Consider the following 25,247-nt stretch of genomic DNA (forward strand, 5'->3'; position numbering starts at 1 on the left):
CTAAATTCACATGAAAGTTTTTGGTAATGTTAACAGAACAGAAATGAGCTATTAACCTGAAATAGAAAGATACACAATGACCATAGATGAAAATGAACATATTGCTTTATTGAGGCAAATGTAAGTGAAAAATTAACAGACTAGTGAAAAAATAAACAAATGCTTAATAATAAACTGTGCTGTCATTCGCCAGACACATGTACTTTCCTTCAGCACACGGCATTATCCCTTTTATTACCCTGGCAAATGTAAACATACATGGCATGAATGACAACATAATGTATTTTAATGTTGTGGTACTCTCTCTCTCTCTCTAACTTTTCATACACCAAATACTCCAAAGTTACACAATTAAAAGATTGTGCATAACTGATATTTTAAAATATACTTTTTCTAAACTCCAGCCAGATGAATTCAAATTGTTACACGCTCAGTAATATAACCAAAATGTAAATATGAGTTAATATTAGTACCTCAAAAGGTACACATCTTTCCCTAAATAGTACATATTAGGACCTTTTGGTACGTCCAAGTGACACCTTTTGTACCTTTGTGTATTGTAACAGGGGTTTAGAAAAATAAAAAATGACTGAACCACATTTGTATCCTTAGATAAAACTTTAACAATGTATATTTCAGTGCTGACCTTACAGAGGAGCTTGTAAAAACTTTTTATCCTTTTCTTATCCTTTGCTTGCTTCACACTTTCAGTGATTAAAGTTAAAATGCTTGTTTGTATTTACCTGCCTTGTTGGTGTATTACCATTTAGTTACTACCAAACAAACTTTCAAACAATCATTTTTCTGACCTTTGGTTGCAAAATTGGCACAGACAAAAATAAAAAAAATAAAAGTAGTGAGGCAGTACATCCCTTTACATGAATATGCAAATGAAGCATGTGGTACAAAAGTCACATGAGTAAATAAAATGTTTATTAAAAAAGGCGTTTTGTATGATTGACTTCAAAGGCAAACATAACCAGGACTTTTATCTGTACCACTTAACTTGTGGCAGTCCAAGACAACTTCATATAGATCTGTCTCTAAAAAATTAATTTCAAGTACTTGGTTAAAAAAACAGAATGACTTTAAAATTTTTCCACATTCAGTCTTCATGGGGAGGTTTCCCAGACAGGGCTCATTTTAGTCCCAGACTAAAATGCATGTTTGAGCTTCTTTACGCCTTGCACGGACATATTTTAACATATATCAATAGCATTATTTTGTCTCAAGATGCACACCAGTATAGTTTTTTGTAAGGTTTGCTTGTAAAAACTACTTAAATGTCCTAAAATAAGTAAGACTTAGTCCTGAAATCCTGTCTGGAAAACCATCACCATTTGTTTAACAAAACCCAGCATTTTCTCAGATCTATACTGTGACTGAATATGTGTGTCTAGGTATGAATTTTCCACATAAAATACATAGACTGTAAAAATATGCAGCATTTTGGTCAAATCAACATATGTTATGTTATTTTAACTTAAAAAATGAAGGAAAACAATTTTAACTTGATTTTATAAGTTATTTCAAATTTTTACAAGCCAAAACTTCAAATAGTAGGTTGAATTGACTTGAAAAACAAAGTTGTTTAAACTTCATGCTGCATTTTTTTACAGTGATATTCAAACAAGGTGCGAATGAATTTTAAAATGAATTCATAAAAGCATTTCTGTGTTGTATATTGTAAATCTCTCATATGATGCATATCTACTCAGAAGATACATTGACACGTTTATATCTTTCAATTAAAAAAAAATAAATATGTATTACTTGCCATGCTCTCCCAGTGTAAAACTGGTTCAATAAATTAGTTACGGTGCAGGAAAACATCTCAAGATTAAACATTCACAAGTCAAATTGACTTGGGTAACTTAAGCTCTCTTTATTCTTTAAAAACGTTTTCCAAACCATAACCGATAGTTTCAGTACTGTATAACAATGTAATTAAAATAATCATTATTTGTCCGATACAATTTCTATGTACAATGCAAACATTCCCGAGGACAACATTGCCGCATGCAATAAATTGTACAGTGCGAACGTACTGGAGTCTGTTTTATTGTAACAAAACAAAATCCGACCCGAATCTGGTGCGGTGTAAACTGATTTCATTCTTAAGATGACGCGAGAGGAGTTTGACATTACTGTGCATATCTCACACATGTGGAAAAATAGTTTGGCTGTTTAACCCAAATTTCCTCTATTAATAAACAGTCAGATCTTGAAGATCCATAATTTTCTCTGGATAACCGGTAGTACAAGTACAATGTGATGGTCGAACTACCAAAAGAATCACTGTCTGTTTGTACAGTTGGTCTTCTGATGTCTTTCTTGTTGGTTTTCCAGTTTTTCTTGTTTAGTGTAGTTGTACAAATGAATCTTTTAGTTAATGCACAATGGGTTTAAAGTGAATGAAAACATTGGGTGATTCACTGACCGCTTGGCACAGTACAGTGATTCAAAGAGAATGACTGCGTTTTAATGAATAAATAACGTGGTTTACCCGCCCACAGTTTGAAATTAAAAACTAACGTGAGCCTCTGTAGAATAAAAGTCAGGCAAAAAACAAACACGGTTAAAATACAGTTCAGTCGCTTTAGCTTTGAACAGTTCACAATCTCTTCGTTGTACAATATCAACAAGCACAGGAGTGCTCGATTGGGCGGAGTCTTGATTGGCGAAGGAGATCTCAAACTAACATTTTGGTTTAATGTCCAATATCTGTAAAAGTGTTTGCCACACGCATCGAAAAATATATTGCTTTGGGGTGATTTTTTCATCTTCGGGTCACTTAGGCTTGTTCCACCTATTCACAACACTCGTTGTCTGCCTCCGAAGATCAACGAAAACCCTGTACGCGATCAAGTGGTGTATGTTTCAAATGCTATTTCCTTTGGGTTCAATCGGTTTTCCCATTCTCCTGGATCTCGGGTTTGGACTTCCGACTGGAGCGCAGGACTTTGATGCAGCCACGAGCGATTTTATGCATCCACATGACGTTCATGATGTCCAGACAGATGCTGGAGAAGATCCAAGCGCTGCGGCCACCGAAGGAGACGTTGTAGAAGGCATCGGTGCCGTACACGGAGCACATCCGGCTGTAGTACACTGGCATAACGGCGATCCGGACCAGGAAAAACACGACCGCCATCAGTACCCCATTAGCCATGTTGGGCTTGGAGATTTTGGGGTAACCTAACACTTCAAAGAACCAGCTAAAAATAATATAAACATACAAATATATCAAATGAAAGAACAGACCATCTGCTTTTAAAGGTGTAGTGTGTAATTTTTAAAAGGATCTCTTGACCGAAATGCAAAATAATATACAAAACTATATTATCAGGGGTGTATAAAGACCTTTTTATAATGAACCGTTATGTTTTTATTACCTTAGAATGAGACGTTTTTATCTACATACACAGAGGGTCCCCTTACGTGGAAGTCGCCATTTTGTGCCGCCATGTTTCTACAGAAGCCCTTAACGGACAAACTTTATTTACTAAGTTGTCTCCGTTGATGACATGTTTTACTGGTGGCGGCTACCATAACTTCTCTATGCGTTTCAAAAGCGAGTGGTGAGCAGTGGACTGAGCCGTTGGTTGCAATTCGCAACCTCACCACTAGATGCCACTAAAATTTACACACTGCACCTTTAAACAAACAATTAACAAACAAACAAACAAAACGGGGAGAATTTTTTTTATCCTATCTGTATTTTTTCTCTTCTTATAAACTCTTAAATATGGATATTTTTCTTTAAAAATACAAATTTTTAGCAAAAAGCTGAAATAATTGCATTTTTGTGAAGGAATTTTGTTAGAGATCAGCAGGGGCGTCGCTAGACCCCTTTTACTGGGGCACGTGCCCCAGTGTAAATCTTTTGTGCCCCAGTGTAAATCTCAAGTTTAAATTTTAGCAGTTAACTAGTGCAATCCTTTACAAAGACAATCGCGGCAAAAACGGATCTATATGCAATGTAGTTACCCAATTTACGTTTGTTAAAGCGAAGAAGCAGTCGCATTGATGCGTGCACGCACGTATCCATGACCGCGCGCGTCTTTGAGTTCATCCGCGGCGCGCACAACCGCATTCAAAAGGTGATGCCACGCGAGTGAGTTAGCTTATGAAAACATGACGAGACTAAAGTAAGTTTCTAAATAATAATGCAAATCTTATTTTGACTCGATCATTATTGGCTTCTGTAGATGGACATCAGAAATGTTTTGTGCAAAGCAGGGAAAGGGAAGCAGAAAGGAGAGATGAAACGTTTGAGGGAGGTTAGACAAACTACATCCTGACCCTGTCAGGTCTCTAACATTAGAGGAAAAATCTCAGGAAAATCTCTTATTAAGTCTGTAGAATTGCATTGTTGCTGAGAAAATCAACACATGTATGTGTTATATTGTTCTGTTTTTAAATTAATATTTAGTTTACTAATATTTAACTCTAGGACACTAATTTACATAACAGTCAGCAGTAACTATGACTGAGATTATTTAGTATAGCAGTCATAAAATGACTGGTTTCTTAAAATATTCTTGTAAAAATATTAATCATTGCTATCATTATATAATGTAGAAAATATTTCTCTGCTGTCATTATTTCCAAACATGTTATGCCATTTATGCTTTCAAACATGTTAATAATGTTAGGTATGATGAAGATTACACTTGTATATATGTATCTTTTGCAGTAACTGTTGCACTGTAGAATAGTGGATTAAGCAAAGGATATAGTATAGAAGTGTTGCACACCTCTTGCACACAGCAGGCTTCATAAAAAGTCAGGAAAAAATGTGGGGCCTGTGCCCCAGTAGAGCTTTATGTCTAGCAACGCCCCTGGAGATCAGATTCAGAACGATTATCAAAACATACACAGAGTTTAAAATTAGTAAGTAACGTTTTGGCTTCAGTTTTTTTATAAATTGGGTAAGTGGTATTGCAGATTATCATAAAAATTCATCAGGAATACTTTTTTTATGCAAATGTTTTCTCTTAATTGACGGTGGGGAAAGAGTTAAGCACTTTAAAATGTGTTGGGCAAACCTATACAGTTTGGTTATAAAATATTTACACTTATCGGCTAATTACCTACCGCTGGTTTACACACGGCGTGGAAAACTCTGCCAGCAGACGAAAGTTAGCAAAATAAGGCAACATTCCTTGACCCTGAAACAACAATGTGAAAAACAAACACACAATCACACAGACACACGATATAGAAAGGCAATACGTCTTAAATCACCTACAACAGTATCAATATCTCCAGCTGTTCCAGTCCTTGCCCGGGTGAACAGTTATTTAAACTGACAGACACATTTATTAAAGATAAAACATTTGAAGTCCCCATGTAGTTGTCCCTTAAAACGTTTTAATGATCTTTACTCATCGAAATGACATATCTAAGCATTATTCTCTGTGAAATTTTATTCAACGTGCCTTAAAATAGCTTGAATGTAGCTCTATACACTTGCTTCAGTTACTATAGACAGGTTCATCTGACACACATGTGCATTGTTGCGGTTATGCGTCTGGGCAAAACTTAACTTCCGGTCTCTGTTTGGCCAATGGCTAAACTGAACTCTGGAACAAATACCTTGTTGATAAATATAAATAACAAATGTTTTGGTTTCCTAAAGACGAGGGGCGATCATGGATCACTGCTTTGTGAAGGGAGGTTTGGCAGTCAGTAATTTGATCAGTAGTTAACATTGTATACATTATATAGTACACTGTAACATTAGCTAAGTGTAGTTTTTAATACCCTTTAGCTAGGCTTTGAACAAGTAGATTACCTTAGTTGTTTATTTAGCTTGTTATCAGAAATAAACTACTCTAAAAGGACTCTGGTGTTATTGATTCTTTGCTGAGTTTGCCGGAAGTTACGTTTGTTCCACGAAAGCCGTTTGTTTATGTTTTTAGCATCCATTCATTCACACCAGGGGTGCTTCTCAATATGGTTCCTCGTCTCCTCGCTCCTACGTCCTACAACCTGAAAAACGATCGACCTACGCCATCTTGTAGGACATCTCAATTCTTTAATTGTACCGTGAGGCGGCAAGGAACGAGGAGTAAGGGGCGGGTCACATTTCGCGTCTAAATCCCTGCGGAAAAACGCGACCGTCGGTTGGTTTTTGTAACATGACCTGCAGTGCGCTTGCGGCATTCTAGAAAGATGAAATGTTTTTAACTCGATGCAGTGCGGATGCGCCTGGAAAAACTAGCATGTCCACGTCACTTCCATTATGAGCATGCATACCACGTGCCAACATTTGAAATAACGAACTTGAGCGTGCTAAAGACGCAAAATGTGAATCGCGCCTTAGGAGGCTTTTTGATAAGTCATGAGCGAGGATACATGCAGAAGTGTTTTATCAACTAAACCTGACGCACGTATAAATCTCCTCTCCCTTTACATCGTCACATCTTTAAACACGCATAAATGTTGGTATTAATCATCATTAAATTATTGTAAATGTAGACTCATTTCAGACAGTATATTTAATATTCATGTTTAAATAAATGATCAGTGGTATAGACACATATTAATTTTAAAGCACTTTTAAGAAAGACTTACTACATTAAAATAAAGATTATTTTTCTTGTTAAATATTTTGGGGTTTTAATGCACTGGATAATTTGATGAATGAACATTATACTGTACAGAGAGTGAGGAATAAGAACATTTAACTTAATGGTTCATCGCCTCCGTCCTCGCAACTTTTCTCACTTGCATCCTAGGAGGAAGCGAGGAAAGGAAACGAGGATGCACAAATAAAAATAGGGTATATGCGCAACTTACTTCCGCATTCTTGCTAAACATAGTAGATCGCTTCCGGTCCTGTATGCACTACGGCGACATGGTGCTGTTTTCATACATAAAGCCTTTAGGAGATATCAAAGACGAAAATAACCGACGTTGAGTAGATATGCTCGTAAACATCTTAAACCTTAGTAAAAGAAAATGTACAAATTTTTTGTATTTTATAGCTTTTGACAAAGGCATTTTCTTCTCACATATATTAAAATATTAGAATAAAAAGAATAACACAAATAATAATACTACGAATAACAATAACAAGCTACGATAGCGAATACCGGCAACCGGAAACAGTCAACCCAGTTTTCCGGTGTGGTCACGTGACGTTCAACATGAGAAGCACCCCAGCTCAGACTACCTGATCCACTTGGTAAACAAATTGATGTGATTGGTTACATCTTTGACAAACTTCCATTGGAGAAAATACTTCGTGATGGTGCTGACTGATGAATTTGCACACGGTTCGTCTTAAAGGATTTTAAAAAACAACCACACAGACATACAAACAACATTAAAAACTTGATTTTCACAACAGGGGAACTTTAATGCAACTAATTTTTTATTTTTGAAGTGGAATCAAAACATTTTATATAGCATTAAAATAAGATATTGCAAATGTATATACTTTTACAATTCATCATGATATTGGTTATTGTTGATATTTATTTATATTTTATTTTTCAGGGTATATGTATTAAGTATTACTTACAGCAAATGACTTTTGTAAAGCAATTAAATGTAATAAACTTTGAGGTAACTTTCAGGTCTGAGTTTTACTCTACGGGGCATTTTTTCGAACAAGTTTTAGATTAAACCAGGACTAGGCCTTAGTTATATTATAAAAAGCGTGCCTTACAAAAACATAACTAGTAGTGTGCATCTTCAGACAAAACAATGACACTAATATATTTTTAGATATAAAATTGCAAGCTGTTTAAAGTTTAGTCTAGACTAAACTTAAGCCCTGTCCAGGAAAGCCCTCTACAAGTTTAATCCTTAGATCTAGGGGTCCTACGATGAAAGTATAACCAATAACAACAGCAACTTTTGCCCCAGCAAGCACCAACAATAAGCCATATACTGCCATATCAGACAAATATCAATGCAATAATGATCGCTCATGCAAATACTGATTCCCAATCCAAAACTTTGTCCATTAAGCAAAATACCAATAATATAACCACATCTCCCCAAAAAATAAGCCCTACTAACACAGATAGTTTACTAGTTTTGGCTGAAAACATCCAAAAGCAGCAAACTACCTTAGTGTGCCTTATCTCAGCACAGGGATGATTTACATTTTAATTCCTCGGCTTACATTTGCATCACATTTTAATAACAAACTTACCTTCGGCGCTGCAATGAAAACACACATTAGCATACTTACTCCACTTGATACCATAAAAAGAAAAGCAATAATCGGGTTGGCTAGCAGGTGCATGCTGGTACCTCTAGGTACTGGTAAGTCCATACTGTAACTGGGCTTCAGTAACTGCTCCATAACAGCAGGACAGCAGACAAGAAAAGAAAAATTTCATCTAGATCAGCCAAGTCTGGCGCTTTATCTCTTAACCCGACTAATATTGACACTGGTAGTTTTTGCATGAAGGGTTTTTGCTGGTCAGAGGAAGTGAGACTGAGTTATTCAAGAAGTCATGTTAGGTGAAAGACACACATTAGACAGACAGATTTTTTGGAAAAAAGGCACAGATACGGTGCAAGACGAACGGACAACACAGAAGAGGCAACACATCAATGTTTAAGACTCGTTGGACATGCACTGCGAAAAAACAAAAATCGCACAACACGCTGATACATAAGTTTTTATCTGTTTGAAAAGATAAACAGTTTTGGTAGACATTTAAAGGAACACTCCACTTTTTTTGAAAATATGCTCATTTTCCAGCTCCCCCAGAGTTAAACATTTGATTTTTCGCCTTTTGGAATCCATTCAGCCCATCTCCTGGTCTGGTGGTACCACTTTTAGAATAGCTTAGCATAATCCATTGAATCTGATTAGACCATTAGCATTGCGCTCAAAAATAACCAAAGAGTTTAGATATTTTTCCTATTTAAAACTTGACTCTTCTGTAATTACATCGTGTACTAAGACCGATTGAAAATAAAAAAGTTGCGATTTTCTAGGCTGATATGGCTAGGAACTATACTCTCATTCTGGCGTAATAATCAAGGACTTTGCTGTCGTACCATGGCTGCAGGTGGTGCAATGATATTACACAGCACGTGAAAGTAGTCCCCTTGGTAACTTTCAATAGCAGGGAACTATTTTCGGGCACTGGGTAATATCATTGCGCCTATGCAGCCATGGTCTCAGTACACGATGTAATGACAGAAGAGTTACGTTTTAAATAAGAATAGTTTTAAATTTTGAGCGCGATGCTAATGGTCTAATCAGATTCAATGGATTATGCTAAGCTATGCTAAAAGTGGTACCGCCAGACCAGGAGATCGGTTGAATGGTTCCTATAACAGTAAAAATCAAATATGTTCAAGTCTTGGGGAGCTGGAAAATGAGCATATTTTCAAAAAAAGTGGAGTGACCTTTTAAAAGCTATTTGTTACAAAAGGTTTTAATGTACACTTATGTTTATGTTTACTTATGTTATTTTTATCATATGTTGAAAACTTTGGAATAAGCTAGCTTACTAAAATTGCGATAAAAGTCTTGTTTGTACTCAGTAATTTAAAAAAAACCGGTATCGGTGTACCGATTTGTTTTCGACATAAACAGCAGTTCGGAAAAAACACAGGAAACAATAACAACGGATTTATGATGGACAACTGAAACGACAGACTTAATAACTTAGTGAGACCCAACAGAGACTTCCAGCTCGATGTAAATTATTAAAATAATAAATCTAATCGTAATCATTTTAAACATGTAGGCTTGAAATGGCAGTCATAAAAGTGACCAGTGACAGTATGGTCTACATCTGGACAACAATATGCAGGTTTCCAGGCGAGCGTCAAAGCTCCATTAATTCAGAGTAAATTGTATGTGGCAGCCATTAAACAGTTAATCGACATATCCATAATCATCTCTGTTATAATAATACATTTCCAAAATCGTGATTTTTGTATTTCTAACAAACACTGATAAGAAGCAATTCAGCAATACTATCGAGCAGTTAATCTAATAATTTAGATGACGTCCAGAGTCGTCTCTAAAATAATGGAAAAATGCATATTCTGTGTCAATCTGATGCGTATCATCAAAACCTTCCCATAACGTGAGCGTGGACCATTGCATCTCAACAAACAAGCATTTTCTTGATGTTATTCGTCCTGCAGTTGAGACGTTGATGTTAGGTTTTATTAGAGAGATAGAGAAAGTGTGAGTGTTTTAGTAGACAGAGAGAGAGAGGAAGGTCGGCTCAAAGCAGGGGAAGATATCAGAGCATGCACATAATAAATCCTCCACCAGCACCACAGGAAGAGTTAGCATCAATGCATGCAAACAATCTGGGCCAGATATGACCCATAGTTGCATTGTTATTAGTCAGGAGAAAAGTAACCTTGGCATAACCTTCATAGAGCATTCCATGCAAAAAATACCATCATTATCATAGCCATGGTCAGCTACAGAACCTGGTGACCTAGAGGGTAACCGTTCAACTGAACCAAGAGTGAACAGTAATGGCATTGGTGGGTGGTGTAGACCAGTGATCAGGGCTGGTTACCAAAATCATATGGAAACCAACCATGGTTGCGATGAACAACAATATATTAATTGAGAAAGGACTTAAAGACATGCTAGATTTAAAAGTTGCCAGGGATGATGTGCAGTCAGCTGGTCATTATTACAAAATAAATCAACACCCCTTAAAGGATTAGTTAATTTTGTTAAAAATCCAGATAATTTACTCACCACCATGTACTCCACAATTTTTATGTCTTTCTTTGTTCAGTCGAGAAGAATTATGTTTTTTAAGGAAAACATTCCAGGATTTTTCTCTTTTTAATGGACTTTAATGGACCCCAACACTTAACTCAACACTTAAGAGTTTTTTAAACGGAGTTTCAAAGGACTCTAAATGATCCCAAATGAGGCATAAGGGTCTTATCTAGCAAAACGATTGTCATTTTTGACAATAAAAATAAAAATATGCACTTTTAAACCACAACTTCTCGTCTTCCTCCGGTCCTGTGATGCACCAGCGTGACCTCACGTAATTGCGTAATGCCGTCGAAAGGTCACGTGTTACATATATGAAACGCACATTTGCAGACCATTTTAAACAATAAACTGACACAAAGACATAAAATTAGTATTAGGGATGCACCGATACCGATACTGGTATCGGGTATCGGCCTCGATACCACATTTTCTAAAGTACTCGTACTCGTTAAAAGTACCCCGATACCTGGAATCGATACCACGGTCTGAGAAATGTCTATGTTTGAGCGGCGTGTAAGGGGTTAATGCCTCGTGTTGTCCAAAGAGGCAGAGTTTACAACAAACTGGAAAACTAGTCCTTTGTTTTTTTGTTAAATTATATGACTAAAACTGTTACCTGTAAATTTAACTCATGTTTTTTTATTAATTACTCGGTATCGGCAAGTACTGAAATGCAAGTACTCGTACTCGTATTCCAAAAAAGGGGTATCGGTGCATCCCTAATTAGTATCATTCAACACACAACAACGTCAGAATAGATAGATGATAAGTTCTGGTTTTAAAGTGCATATTTTAATTTTTTCTTTTAAAAAATGACAATCGTTTCGCTAGATAAGACCCTTATGCCTCGTTTGGGATCGTTTAAATTCCGTTGAAAAAAACTGTTAAGTGTTTAGTTAAGTGTTGGGGTTCATTAAAGTCCATTAAAATGAGAAAAATCCTGGAATGTTTTCCTCAAACAACATAATTTCTTCTCGACTGAACAAAGAAAGACATCAACATTTTGGATGACATGACAGTAAATTATCTGGATTTGTTTTTTTTGTTTTTTTTTAGAAAATTGACTAATCCTTTAACTTAGTAGAGAGATCTTAACACCCTGAATGGTTTTTAGTATGCAATAAAGATCTTTTGAAAACACATTATCCTGCTTAGTTCATGACTTATTAGGTAGGAAATATAGCCAATTATACAAAAATATTTCATTGCTGTGCGCCGCTATTGACCAATCAAAATCAAGTATCCAGTTTAACACTTTTGCATTATATGTAGCTACATTGAAACTAGCTTGTAATGCCGGGTCCAATTGTCCAATCAGATGACAAACTCAGTGAGGGGTTGTAAAAAAAAAAAAAAAAAAAAGTAATGATGGCCAGAAAGTAATTAATCTTTTATAAATTGGTAAAGTATTGGTGTCCAGGATGCCATGAGCTTGGAGAATATAGTGTACACCGCAACTTTATAACAAATATAGTTTAAATGTGTGATATAAATAACAGTGTGATATAAAAAACAGTGCTCATAAACGGCTGCTGAGATTGTAGTCATATATGAAGCAAGTGGATAATTGGAGCAGACATGAGGTGCATTCATACCATATTGTAATAACTGTAATTGTAAGATTTTACCGTGTAAAAACTGTCTACGTCCTCATACAGCTTTAAGAAAACTTTAAGAACGTTAATTATGTATTTTCTTTCATGCGGTTCCATTGTTACTTTTGCTATAGAAATGCATAATTCCCAGTCCAAGGACGTAAACGGCTACGAGTCAAGCATCACGTGTTGTCATCTTAAAATAATGGTAGTTATGTTATGGCATAAACACAGCAATGGTACTCCTTACGTCACGACTTAACATATGGATAGCTCACTATCACGACGTAAATGGAACAAAGTTTGATAAAAAAATCAATTACGAAAACTGGCAAAAATTTGTACTTTTTAGTTCGTAACTCCATTTATTGAGAAGCAGAAAAGCTTCAGCACCAGCTACACACCTCACAGCTTCCACTGTTCACTCTTGGCCGTCTCTTTCCCGTCTTGCCTGCATGTTCTGTTATGGGACAACAGAGAACTCACCAATACATAGTAGTAAGCATACAATGCTGCCAGGTGGTGGATTACAAAAAACTTGTCTCCAATCGCTCGCCAATAGTAAAATATAAGCAGCAGATCTGTAAGAAACAGACAAAGAAAAGGTGTCAGAACTTCTTCGAGGGAAAATCATTTGCAAGTTTGAAATCCTCCGACCTTTAGTGTACACAAAACACTGCCAAATCAATAAAAAAAAAAGATTGGCAAAATCTTTTTATAAGCTAAAAAGTGAGCTTTCCATAAAATGGCAGTTGTTTTTACATGACATTTGCATGAGATGCAAGACCAGGCTCAACCACTGATCTATATAAATGACTGGATTGCGCATGACGTCACACTTGTGAAGCCACCGCGCCGCCATGTTGGTATACCCAAACGTTCTATTAAATCAATGGACGTTATCAGATTTTAATGATAAAACCTCACTTTACACTTCTTCGTTTTTATATGTGAAGTTACCCTGTACATTATTACAACACAAACGTCCTAAGCATGTAAATAGTTATTTACTGAAAGTTGTACATTTTGCGTTTTAATCAGTTATTATACATTCATCTTTATTACAGATTCAGATCAGCAGACAGACCGCAGCATATTTAGTATTAATGACAATAAACGTGCTCATTCTGAAATCTAAATAAATAATCATACTTTGTACCGTATGTGCATGCAATAATTTGCTAGTTTTGTAATTATGTTGTAAACTTACAAGTTACCTAAACTTATTTAGAGAAATAACGCTGAACGTCACAGTGTAGCTGAATGTCAAAAAAAACTTTATTTATACCCGTGTCATTAACAAATGCAACAGACACACTCACCTTAACGGTTTTTTATAAATCCATTATCCTGCCCGATTAAAACTTAAACATTGCAAATAACACCAGAATTAACAAATACTTAACGTACACATATCCTAAAAATTAACCTTGTGTAACTGATACGCTGTAAAGGGGGTACATTTTGATTATGATTTTGAATGGAAGTCAATGACGCTCTCTGCCGGTTGGGTATACCAAGATGGCGGCTCGAACTCTGCGCTGGCTTCACCTCACGCAGTTACGTCAAGCGTTCTATGCGCAATCCAGTCATTTATATAGATCAGTGTTCTCAACCCATTGTTCAAATAACCACTACCCTTAAAGGTCCCGTTCTTCCAGGGCCCATTTTTCCACTTTAGTTAGTGTGTAATATTGCTATAATAGCATAAATAATACCTGCAAATTGATAAAGCTCAAAGTTCACTGCCAGGCGATATATTTTCTTTAACAGAAGTCTCTTTTCAAAGCCTACAGCGAATGGCCGGTTTGGACTACAGCCTTCTCTACTTCCTGATTGAATGACGTCAATAAAACAGTGCTTCCTTTTTCTAAAAAGCAGCTCCAAACACCGGATACGGTAGTTGCCATAGGTCTCACCAGATATGAGGTAGCCTGTAGTAATGCTGACATTTATCTTCACCAGAGTTGGATCTCCCCTGTTGTGATAAAGATGAGAAATGCACTGGAATCAGGATCATATTGTTACATCTGCATAGAGCAGTGTTTCCCATCATGCCCTGCATGCAATGTGACGGTTCAGTCACAAAGGCCGAGCGCTCACCATACGGGGTCTTGATTGACAGCCTCATCGAAGAACAAGATATAGAGGCAGAAGAGGCCAACCAGCAGGGCGTGGAGTGTGGACACGGTCCTGCAGAGACACAGTTTTTTTTCTTTAAATCATTCACTTCTATTAAAATATAGCCACTGCTGTCATTAAACCAAACGTTATGGACATGCGGTCTGAAGATCTTAACCAGCTGGCAGCGGCATTCCTTCCAGGCCAGTAAATACAAGCAAATCATCACTTAAACAACACAACTTCTGCATACACAAACCTTACGAGTCTGTGGCTCTCCCGTGTGTAGTTTGCATTTTGCTTTTATCATTAATTTTTTTCAAAATGTCATTTAAATGCAAGAATTAAATGAAAACAAAATGAAGATGAAGTTGTGCTTCTCTACCTTGAGTTCCACTCGATCTTCTGTTTGTGGGTGAGTTTGAGGAAGCCGGGGCTGATTCTGGATGATGCCCATGGACTCACGCTGTGAAAGAGCCACTGGAAGATGCAAAAGCTCACCACGGAGATGAGCAAGATCAGCTGGCTGAAGGGGTCCATGGCCACCCGACCCCGCTACAAAAAAAGACAGTTGTGGACACTTTAATATGAAGGCATTGGTAAGATCACACAATGAACGTTACTCAAAGAAACTCAGTAGAAAAGCATAGTAAATGTTTAACCGACCTGCACTTTGGCATATCCACCATATACATTAGTGAAAAGTAAATATGGTGCCCTGAAGCTCATGCTTTTATCTCACGCTTGTAAAAGTCGGAAGTGAAATACGGCTCCGGCTCTCTCTGACACCATATATATATGCCTCTGCGTTTAGTTAAAGTTTCAATCAAAAACGTGACTGTGAGAAATGCGGCCAAGCGTGATGCAAGAGCTTTCTGGCAGTGGATCGAACATTTGAGACGTATAACACAAACGTTGCAAAACATGGAGCTTATTTAAGTGTGATGTTTCTTTTGGAAGGTGCAGAAGCTTCCCGTATATGTAAATAGGGCTGTCACGATTATGAACTTTGGCTGCCGGTTAATAGTCCAAAAAATTTCCCGTTTTAGGGTTTTGACATGTAATTCTCATTTCATTTAAAATCTTATTCCGTTGTTTTGTTTGTTCACGAAATAATTTTCACACATTGCTGTGATTTATTTAAATTAAATCTTTTTCAAGGATTTACATGGCAGTAAACATTAATACATAACACATATTTAAAAGTAATTCTTTTATGAATATATATTTCAAATAATTCTTCATAAGAAATGAAAACAATAAAGTGTCTGAAAAATAACTTAAAATAAAAATGCAATCAAAATACCAGAACAGGCCTTAAATAGTAGCCAACATTATCCTACTAAGGTCAAATTAGTACTGGACCACGTTTGTAAAAAAAAATCAATTCCTTACAGATCTGTAAAAATACTTCCCTAAATTTGGAATTGAATTTCATACTGCTTATCAAAGTTTTGCAGCATTTCTTTAAATGCTGTTTTATCCACTTTATTGAATGGCTTTGCAATGTATTGGGTTACACTGTCACTTAAAGGAACAGTATGTGAGAAATGTATATCAATTGATCATAAAATGGCCCTGATATGTCACTAGACATTAAGAAATAAGTTTCATTTTAAATACTTACATCAGTGACAACAGTAGTCTGGCCAGGATATTGTCATTTAAAAAGTGGTGTTGCAGCCCTCAACTGATGTTTATGTTGTCATGTTGTGTATTGGCTAGTGGTGCAACGGAATGCAGTTGATCCGTGATCCGTACGGATCACGACCCACGGTTCGGCTCGCATGTGATTCGCGGATTAATACGCAAATTTAAATAGGGAAAGTTTATCATTTGTAAGTGTTATAAAGGTTTGCAAATGTTAACATTCAAGTGATTTTAAACAGTTTAACTGCAAAACGGCGCTAAAGTGATCAGTTTCCTTTACGCACAAACGCACGCCTGCGGTTGAATGCGTCCGGTCCAGCTCGAGTCAGACATCATCCTTCAAAGATCAGAACTCTTGATGTTTAAATTTCAGAGAGTTGCGCTACTCTCCGTACCTCTCATACTGTAGTGTATTAAAATACATTTGGCTAATAGTGCAATGAAAAACAACGTAACGTTTTTATGTGGGTCGACTGTAATGCTGCGCCGTCTGTAATTCGCCCTCTGTCTGTGTCTGTGCGCTCGTTTAAGGGGACTCGGTAGTGCACAAACGGAGAGATGCAGTCTGTGCATATTTGGTCTTAAAGAGACAGTAAGCTCAATTGACCTACTTAAGTCTGTGTCATTAATGTTAATCAAAGAACCCAAAACAAAGAGAAAATCACTTCTGAAGCTTTAAAAAAATAATAATTACATTTAATTAATACAATAAATGCAGTGTTATTATTCATTTGATTTCTGTAACTAATGATTTTAGACCTTACTTAATGTGCAACCTTGTTCTTTTTATAAATGTTTGTAATTTCTTGATTTGTTATTAGAATTTTCCCATACTTTTTTTTTTGCTGATCCGAAAAATGATCCGATCCGTGCCTCAAAATCCGTAATGTGATCCGAACCGTGAGTTTTGTGATCCGTTGCACCCCTAGTATTGGCCACCAGTTGTGTGATTGCAGTACCAGTTTTGGCCACAATCCTACATACTGTTCCTTTAAGAAGTGCCATCTGATACTGTCTTGTTTATAAAGGCACTGCAGCTCCCCCTTGTGTTTTTTAGAGAGATATGCAATCATTGCGGTGATCTTAATCATTGCGAAGAGGTCAAACAATCGCGATGAGATGATTATTTTATCATTGTGACAGCACTAAATGTAAATCACAAATAATTATGGGAGTTATGTTGTTAGTAAAACAAACCAAAAACGAATGTATAAAAAGCCCTATTCGAATGCACATGTCTGTGTTTGCCCGCAATATCTTTTGAAAACGCGGTTCATTTCGTGTTTTGGCCAACGTGATCTGCCGTAAGGTCTTACTAATGCGCGTATATTGTATTTCCTGAGTCCCATTTATTCAGATATGGATGTTTTTTCCCATTCGGTGAAATAAAATAATTAAATTAAGACGAGGTGAATATCAAACACTGGCCACTGTAATATCAGGAAACGTTATAAGGTAGGAAACTTGTTCAACTCCGGAATTGTAATGTTAATTAATACAGATAATAAATTGTTATTAATTATTATTTCTTTGGGTTTATTATAGGCAGCCACTTATATAAACACGTAGGCTAACATTACTTCAGTAGGATTTTGATTTGTTAAAATTACATGTTCGGTAATAATTTTACATTTAAAGCAAAATATTAAACATAACACAAACACGCGTATCCAGAGCACGTGATCTTCTGCAATGCCCAAATGCATGAAACAGACACACCCATCTCTGGAATAGCCTAAGAATTTTAATCCCGCCCGAATCGGTACATAAAATCACAGACGTCCTGGGGGACACGTTGAAACTCAAACGTCGTTTGGAAAACTAATCCCGCCGAATAGTGCTAATGACACGTCAACTAATCAATTTTAAAATCTCTAATTCACCACTGGTGACCAAACACACTGGCGAAACGCACGGAATGAGCACAAATGGACAGCTGTAATTGAGGATTTTGGCAATTACGTAATTGTTTCCCCGTAATTAGTTTTTTTATTAATTGTGCAGCCATATACCACGGTTACCACAGACATTGCTCTGGTGGTTATTTTAAGACATTTGACAGGTCAGATGTGCGTTTATTTAACAATGTTTCATGATGTAACTACAGAAGAGAACAGAAGTTTTAAATAGGAAAAATACAGAAACTCTTTGGTTATTTTTAAGCGCAATGCTAATGGTCTAATCAGAGTCAACGGATTATGCTAAGCTACGCTAAAAGTGGTTCCGCCAGACCCGAAGATCAGAAGAATGGATTTCATGAACTCTATGGGAGCCTAGAGCCTATTTTCAAAAAAATGGAGTGTCCCTTTAATGCATACCCATGAAACATTTCTCAACCAATCGGAATAAGGCATTCAACAGACCTGTGGTACAACATACTATACTAAATGTATGTCCATATAATACTAGGCTTGAATCTAAGCATCAAACTCCTCTTAAAAGTGAATTCTCAGTTCAACAGTTTCAATAGTTCAGCAGATGCCCATCTCATTGTGGACCGGATGAACAACTCCGTCTGCTTTGAAGCACATAGTTAAAAAGCAGTGATCCAGAATGATAAACCTTTGGGTCTGTCAGATACAAAGACTCGTAGGGCAGCAGCCACGCAGACTTTTATTGCCATTTTAGATTCTCACTTATTTTACCACTTCCTAATCTTTATGTTCTTACTTCCCGCCATGCATAAGTCTTCATTAGAAAACATGACACTGGGTTAATATTCACAGGGGCACCTAAAACATTTCTGAAGCCCCGAACAGTACGACAACTTAAGTTAAATGATGCATGTCGGCAAATTTGCAGAAAACTATTTTCACACACGTCCATACACGTCGTCCCCTATAAGTGTGTAACTGTCAATGCATTTTTGTTGTCACTTTTACAAACTCTTGGACGAGGAAAAATGAGGGTTCAGTTTGATCAAGGCTTCTTTAAACGATTCGTAGAATTTGTCTTAAACAACATATTCCTGAAGACATAATATGTAAAAGCTTTGAAGTGTCAATGGCCTATTGGTTAGACCATGTGCTCTTATATATTGAACTGCTGTTTGTGTGGGAAACCAGCGCTTAATTTAACCCCTTAACTTTTCTTTCTTAACTACCTCTGCAAATATAAATGGAAAATGGGGCATCTGTGTGCTGCTTGTTTATTCTCCAATGAACGGGTTGTGTGTAAACGTTGGCCCATATCTGCTAATGGAAAACATGAAGATTTCTTACCGGAGGCTGCAAGTGTACAAAAAAGGAGAAAAATAAACCCAGAGCACATATTTAGTCAATGAATAAATACAGATTCAATCAACTGTAAATAGGGCATACAGTAACAATTTGTGTTTCATGTCTTTTAGCTTTGAGGTCATATTAATATTTTCCTAGAAAGTCTGAAAATCAGATTTGACAGAATGACATTGGCTATGTTTACATGCACAACATTTTGTCAATCCGACAAACAATACAGTTTACATGTACCCTAAACATTGCAATCTGAATAAAATGTTCGTTTACATGTACATAGTATATAATCCGAACCAAACATCTGTGCAAGCGCTCAGCCAGGGTTGCCAGATTTGCAAAACCATGCCAATGGACATTCCAATGACTATTCACAGTCCAAATACCAATAACTAATAAACAAAATCCTTTCATCTTTAACCCGCAGCAAAAAAAGTCAACAAGCTAAAACAGTTAAAAAGCAGCCCAAAAGTGCACAAAAAAGAAGAGGACTTGGCAAAGCAGCACACAACATCTGTAAAGTTCGCATTTTATCTTTGAATAAATGTACAAAGTCAAAGTTGAGTTGAAGAACGTTTTCAGATATAGGCAAAGAAAACACACTTTTTAAAAGGAACGTTATTTTATTGCTTTATGTAATCAGGGTTTCCCGCAGCACTTTTCAGTTCAGGCGGCCCACCTAAGCTGGGATACCCTACCACCTTAACTAGGTCCTCCAAAAAAAAAGAATTCCACCAATTGCCAGATGGCCGAAATGAGAGAAAGACATGGTCCGTCACTGTCTGAAGGATAACTAGCCTGTTGATAAAACATTTAATTCATTAATAATCTAGTATGTGTTCATTTTCTGTCATAGTTTCTTCAAAATGGAGTTTTATTTGAGTGTTTTAAATAAAAATATTTTTATCATGACGCATATGCCCCGCCCCTTTGATTGCCACGCCCCTGGCACGCCCAACTGCACAACCCTACCACCTTAACTAACAAATTTTCTGCGGGAAACCCTGTGTAATGTTATGAAATGTTATGAATGTATTTTTGCTTGTTATATAAATAAACTACATTTAAAGAACTTTGTTTTTTATTCTTAGCGGAGTTTACCGGAAGTTACGTGCGGACCACGACAGCCACTTGTTTATGTTGTTACTGCTGAAACCGTCTATATCAAGCAAAAACTTAGTGCATGAAAATAGTATATATGTAGTGTATTGTAGTGCACTTTTTTTTACCCTGGTGCACCCAACAGTGCTGCCACTATACTCAAGTTTGTAATGTTTTAACCTATGTAAACATCGTATGAACAAACAGGAACATTATCCTCTCAACTACAACCTCCAGTGGCAAAACAAATTTTCGGATCAGGAGATCTGCATATCTTTTGACGTCACTGCAATGGCCTTCCAGCGGAGATGTACATTAACAGACAACAACACGTGGGACTGCATTGACTAGACTTTGACATTAGTACACCTCCTCATGGGGTGACAGGAGCAAAAAATATGGTGTCACTATATTTAGATGTTCTTTTATGTAGCCATAGGCTTCACCATACACATGCTCAGCCAATCAGAGCAGGACGGGTCTGGTGTATTTAGAGTACAGTACATATGTGAATGCCAGATATCTATAGTGGTCAAGTAGCAATGTGTGGCCACAGCTGTGAACTTCACAGCGACCAACATGTGCGAATTCTAACATGTTTTCTGCTGTGTGCAGCATGTGCATGTCAGTTTAAAACCATATATGCTTTGTCAAGTGTTAAAAATGTACATTCGGCAGACAAGTTTATCCAAAGGAACTTGTTTACATTAGCTGTCAGACAGGTTTCGTAAACGAAAAAAATGTGACTGAATATGCTGTTAAAACCTCTGCAGTGTTTAAACATGAAAACACTGCAACAGACAGTTTTAATGTGTGCAACCGACGTGGGAATTTTACAAGGTGTTATAGCATTAGGGCTGCATCTAATACTGCAAAATATATACACACCTTAAAACTGAAACACTTTTTGTGGGTAAAAACGTTTACTTGTATATAACTTTTTACCTACACTGAAAGCACTAAACTTCCTAGATAAAAGACTTGACATTCAAGTTTGTTTTTCAGGTTTTACTTGATGTTCAAGTATTTAGGACACTTTACTAGTTTTACTTTTATGCTGCCATAAACTTGTTGTTAAAAAATAATACATACATTAAAAAAGACAAAAAGTATATTTATTTTGTTTATTTGTATATTGTGTGCACCTAGCAATAGATACAAGTATCGGATCGGGACCCGGTTCAGCAGAAATACAAAATTAAATGAGCCAGATCGGGGCACATAAAACAACTGTAGTTAAAGTTCTGTAACTTAGTGTTTGCCTGGTAAATTTTCATAAATCAGTTGACAAATTTAGCCGATTAAATTGACATAATCTGCTAACCAATTCGACTAGGGATGTTCATTTTGGTTTATTTTCCTGACCGACAACCACAGCTTGTTAACCAAACATTTACCGTTAACTGATAAGATTTTAATATTAAATTGCCATTGAGAAAAAAAACAGTTGATTCTGTTAAACAATACAAACATTTATTTAATTTAAGGTGCAAACCATTATAATATTTCCATGCAACATTACATAATCAAAGAGCACGGAATGAGTCCAGAGGATTAATATCAAAAGCGGGCAGATTTTCTCATTTTTATCTACCATTTCAAAAAGTTTTGCATCTTCTTTGTCTGCAAAAAGAGAGATAATATCCCTCTTTAATATTTAATATAAATAAATATTATTCACGATCAGGGTCTAGGACAAAGGCCATCAGCAAAGTTCTGTCAGGACATGCACAAGACGGACCGCTTCATCTTGCGCACAAATGTGAGTCTCTGTACAGCTTCCATTTATTCATTTACCTGACCGTCAGGGCAGCAATAATTTACATAATTTACAAATTAAGGATAGAAAATTGGTGAAATATCTTTAGGCATGTGTCGACACGCACTGTGCGTTAAAGGATTAGTGAATTTTCTTTAAAATATCCAGATAATTTACTCACCACCATGTCATCCAAAATGTTGATGTCTTTCTTTGTTCAGTCATGAAACATAGACTTTAATGGACCACAACACTTAACACCTAACTCAACACTTAACAGTTTTTTTTCAACAGAGTTTCAAAGGACTCGATTTTTAAACGAGGCATAAGGGTCTTATCTAGAGAAACGAAGAAAAATAAAAAATATGTACTTTCAAACCACTTCTCTTCTTCCTCCGGCTGTGTGACGAGCCAGCGAGACCTCACGTAATTGCGTAATGCCGTGGAAAGGTCACGTTACATATATGAAATGCATATTTGCGGACCATTTTAAACAATAAACTGACACAAAGACATTAATTATTACGGTAAAATTCGACATACAACAACGTCGGAACGGTCCTCTTTCTCCACAATTGTAAACACTGGGGCGTAGTTTCGCATACATCATCCTTGACCTCTTTACGTGATGTTGTTTCTCGTGAGGTCGCACTGGCACATCACAGGACCGGATCTAGATGAGAAGTTGTGGTTTAAAAGTGCATATTTTTATTTTTCGTGTAAAAAAGGTTAATCGTTTCACTAGATAAGACCCTTATGCCTCGTTTGAGTCTTTTGAAACTCCTTTTTTTTTTTACTGTTAAGTGTTGAGTTAAGTGTTAAGTGTTGGGGTCCATTAAAGTCCACTAAAATGAGAAAAATCCTGGAAAGTTTTCCTCAACAAACATAATTTCCGCTTGACTGAACAAAGGAAGACATCAACATTTTGGATGACATGGTGATGAGCAAATTATCTGGATTTTTTAAAGCGTAACTAAACCCCTGGTCAGAGGCTGACTCCACCCACTGCAATATTTGAAAAATGCAAGAAAAGTGGGCAGATCCCAACGGAGATAGAGGGGGCGAACTAAGCTCGTATCAAGTGTGTGGTGAGATCGTAACAAGGGCGTGGTGAGCTTGAACCTGCTTACGTCACGAGTCATTTCTTGGACCCAACATCCAATAGGAAAATTCAACTGCAGTAGCCACCGTTCAACCTCAAGAGGGCAGCACTCAGACGTTTTTACACCATATATTGTGGTATTGAAACACTTTATATCCAAATGTCAAAAAACTTACTAAAATCAATGAACAGCACTAATAAAGCGTCATTCTTACAGATCATTAACTAAAAAAAGTTGGTTTGGGGTTTAGTTACTCTTTAAAGAAAATTGACTAATCCTTTAACACATATTTTTTCTTTTAACTGATAATATTAATCGATCAATTCTTACCTTCGGTTAACTGGTCAATATGATCAACCCTAAATTCAACCAATTAGATTTTTATAATCTGCATCTCAATTACACCAATTAAATTTCAATTAACCTGCCAATTAATTTGACCGATTAAATTTATATTAATCAGCCAACTAATTAGTTAACACATTCATGTGGAAATATTTTGAATAGTCAAATGCCCAATAAAATTTCTGGCATGCAAGCTACTTCTGACACACTTTAGTGCCTCTGAGTAAGTGCATAGGATATTTAAGAGACATGTTATGAATAAAGGCTTGGCTTTTAACATCCAAAGCAAGAGTGGTCCCTTATTGATCCCCTGAGGTTACTATAGTGCAATAGCAGGAAGATATAAACTTCACAGTATAATAATAATACACTCACAGAGACATTCAACAAACCAGGTACAGTACTGCTCACCCTAATATATTACAACGTTCAAAACATCATGAAAATACAATGGCATACAAAAAATGTTGGTTAATATACACACTTTTAAGACTGAATAAAATGTAAAAACATTTCTCATAAAAAAAACTGTAACGTTACTCACATATCGACAGTCAAAACTGAAAGTAACCGGATAAGGAAGAGGAGGGTAAAATACATCAAAAAGAAAGTAGTTTTTTAGTCATACTGCTTTAGTAAAAATACAACCATACAAAACTTCATGTTTTTTTCATCCAAAATGTAGTTTTGGTTAAGATTGTTCAATTTAATGTAATTGTGTCTTCATTTAATTGTCAATATAACTTAGTGGGTCATTGAATCCAGCATGCTGCATTGAACCGCAATGCTTGTATAACTAAAGCACACACATATACATATATGTTTATGCTTACATATGCTTAACATAAAGATGTGTGCAACATATACATCAAGATTGCAGTGCAATTATGATCATATAAAAGTATATCGTACATCTTACTCTATATGAAATGCAAGCGATTGACCAACAACATGCATGCTGCTTTAGGCCAAAACAACCGCAATATGCTGCCAGAAAGCCAACGTTTATGCATTGAAACATAAATATCATGCTTTATGTTATGTAACGATAAATATACACGTGCTCTCTCACCTCTTATCAATCATCAATAGCGTCTGTCGGTCAGTTGCGCGTGGTCTCCGAAAACATTACAAACTGATCAAATCCCTTGAATTTTCAAAAACATGTATGCTTCTCCTCTCTCCATGGCCATACTGATATGAAACGCTTGCTTTCATATCTAAGCCAGACACTGCAGGTCCTTATAATAATGCAGTAAATCGCGAACTGAGTCGGTGTCGCGTGAGGATTTTGTGCGCGCGCAACGGTGAGAGCATGTTGAAGATGATTATAGTGATGTGAATCTGATGTCTGTTGATGATGGCAGTATGCGATGATGGTGGAGGTGAGGGATCCAATTTCAGCTTAGTCTTAAAGAGATATACACACGTACTACATTTCCACTTTTAAGATTCAGCAGGCATCGTTACAAAGCAGCGATTCGACAAATGTTTTTATACAGAAGTGCACGTTAGGAATAAAATTCATATAATGATCAAGACATATATATATAGGTCTTTATGAAAATATTTAAAAGAAGCTGGATTAATCCCTCT

At 36.4% G+C, this 25,247-nt stretch overlaps 1 protein-coding gene across 3 annotated transcripts; it reads right to left on the reverse strand.

Moving 5' to 3' along the window:
- Positions 1 to 87: 87 nt before the first annotated feature.
- On the reverse strand, positions 88 to 25,045 carry tlcd4a (TLC domain containing 4a). 3 transcript variants are annotated; one of them, XM_065258519.2, is made up of 7 exons: positions 24,724 to 25,045; positions 14,846 to 15,015; positions 14,443 to 14,532; positions 14,259 to 14,317; positions 12,826 to 12,920; positions 5,101 to 5,174; positions 88 to 3,218 (listed from the first exon to the last, which is right to left on the reverse strand). In XM_065258519.2, exons 2-7 carry the CDS (start codon positions 14,998 to 15,000, stop codon positions 2,903 to 2,905), a joined length of 789 nt encoding a protein of 262 aa, XP_065114591.1. In that variant the 5' UTR covers positions 15,001 to 15,015; positions 24,724 to 25,045; the 3' UTR covers positions 88 to 2,902. The 3 variants fall into 3 exon arrangements, with proteins under 3 accessions (XP_065114591.1, XP_073669309.1, XP_065114590.1); XM_073813208.1 differs by lacking the exon at positions 24,724 to 25,045 and adding an exon at positions 24,196 to 24,207; XM_065258518.2 differs by lacking the exon at positions 24,724 to 25,045 and adding an exon at positions 15,127 to 15,340.
- Between the last annotated feature and the right edge of the window lie 202 nt (positions 25,046 to 25,247).

Source organism: Paramisgurnus dabryanus, chromosome 22 (genome assembly GCF_030506205.2).
Source record: "Paramisgurnus dabryanus chromosome 22, PD_genome_1.1, whole genome shotgun sequence".
Taxonomy (NCBI): domain Eukaryota; kingdom Metazoa; phylum Chordata; class Actinopteri; order Cypriniformes; family Cobitidae; genus Paramisgurnus; species Paramisgurnus dabryanus.

What these genes read in the sequence shown, in the direction of transcription:
- tlcd4a (XM_065258518.2), bottom strand. Translation starts at nt 15,189, where the DNA reads ATGAGCTTCAGGGCACCATATTTACTTTTCACTAATGTATATGGTGGA. An exon ending in GTGGATATGCCAAAGTGCAG is followed by an intron (nt 15,016 to 15,126) that starts GTCGGTTAAACA and finishes CTTTTTTTGTAG; the next exon opens with CGGGGTCGGGTGGCCATGGA. An exon ending in GTCAATCAAGACCCCGTATG is followed by an intron (nt 14,318 to 14,442) that starts GTGAGCGCTCGG and finishes TTATCACAACAG; the next exon opens with GGGAGATCCAACTCTGGTGA.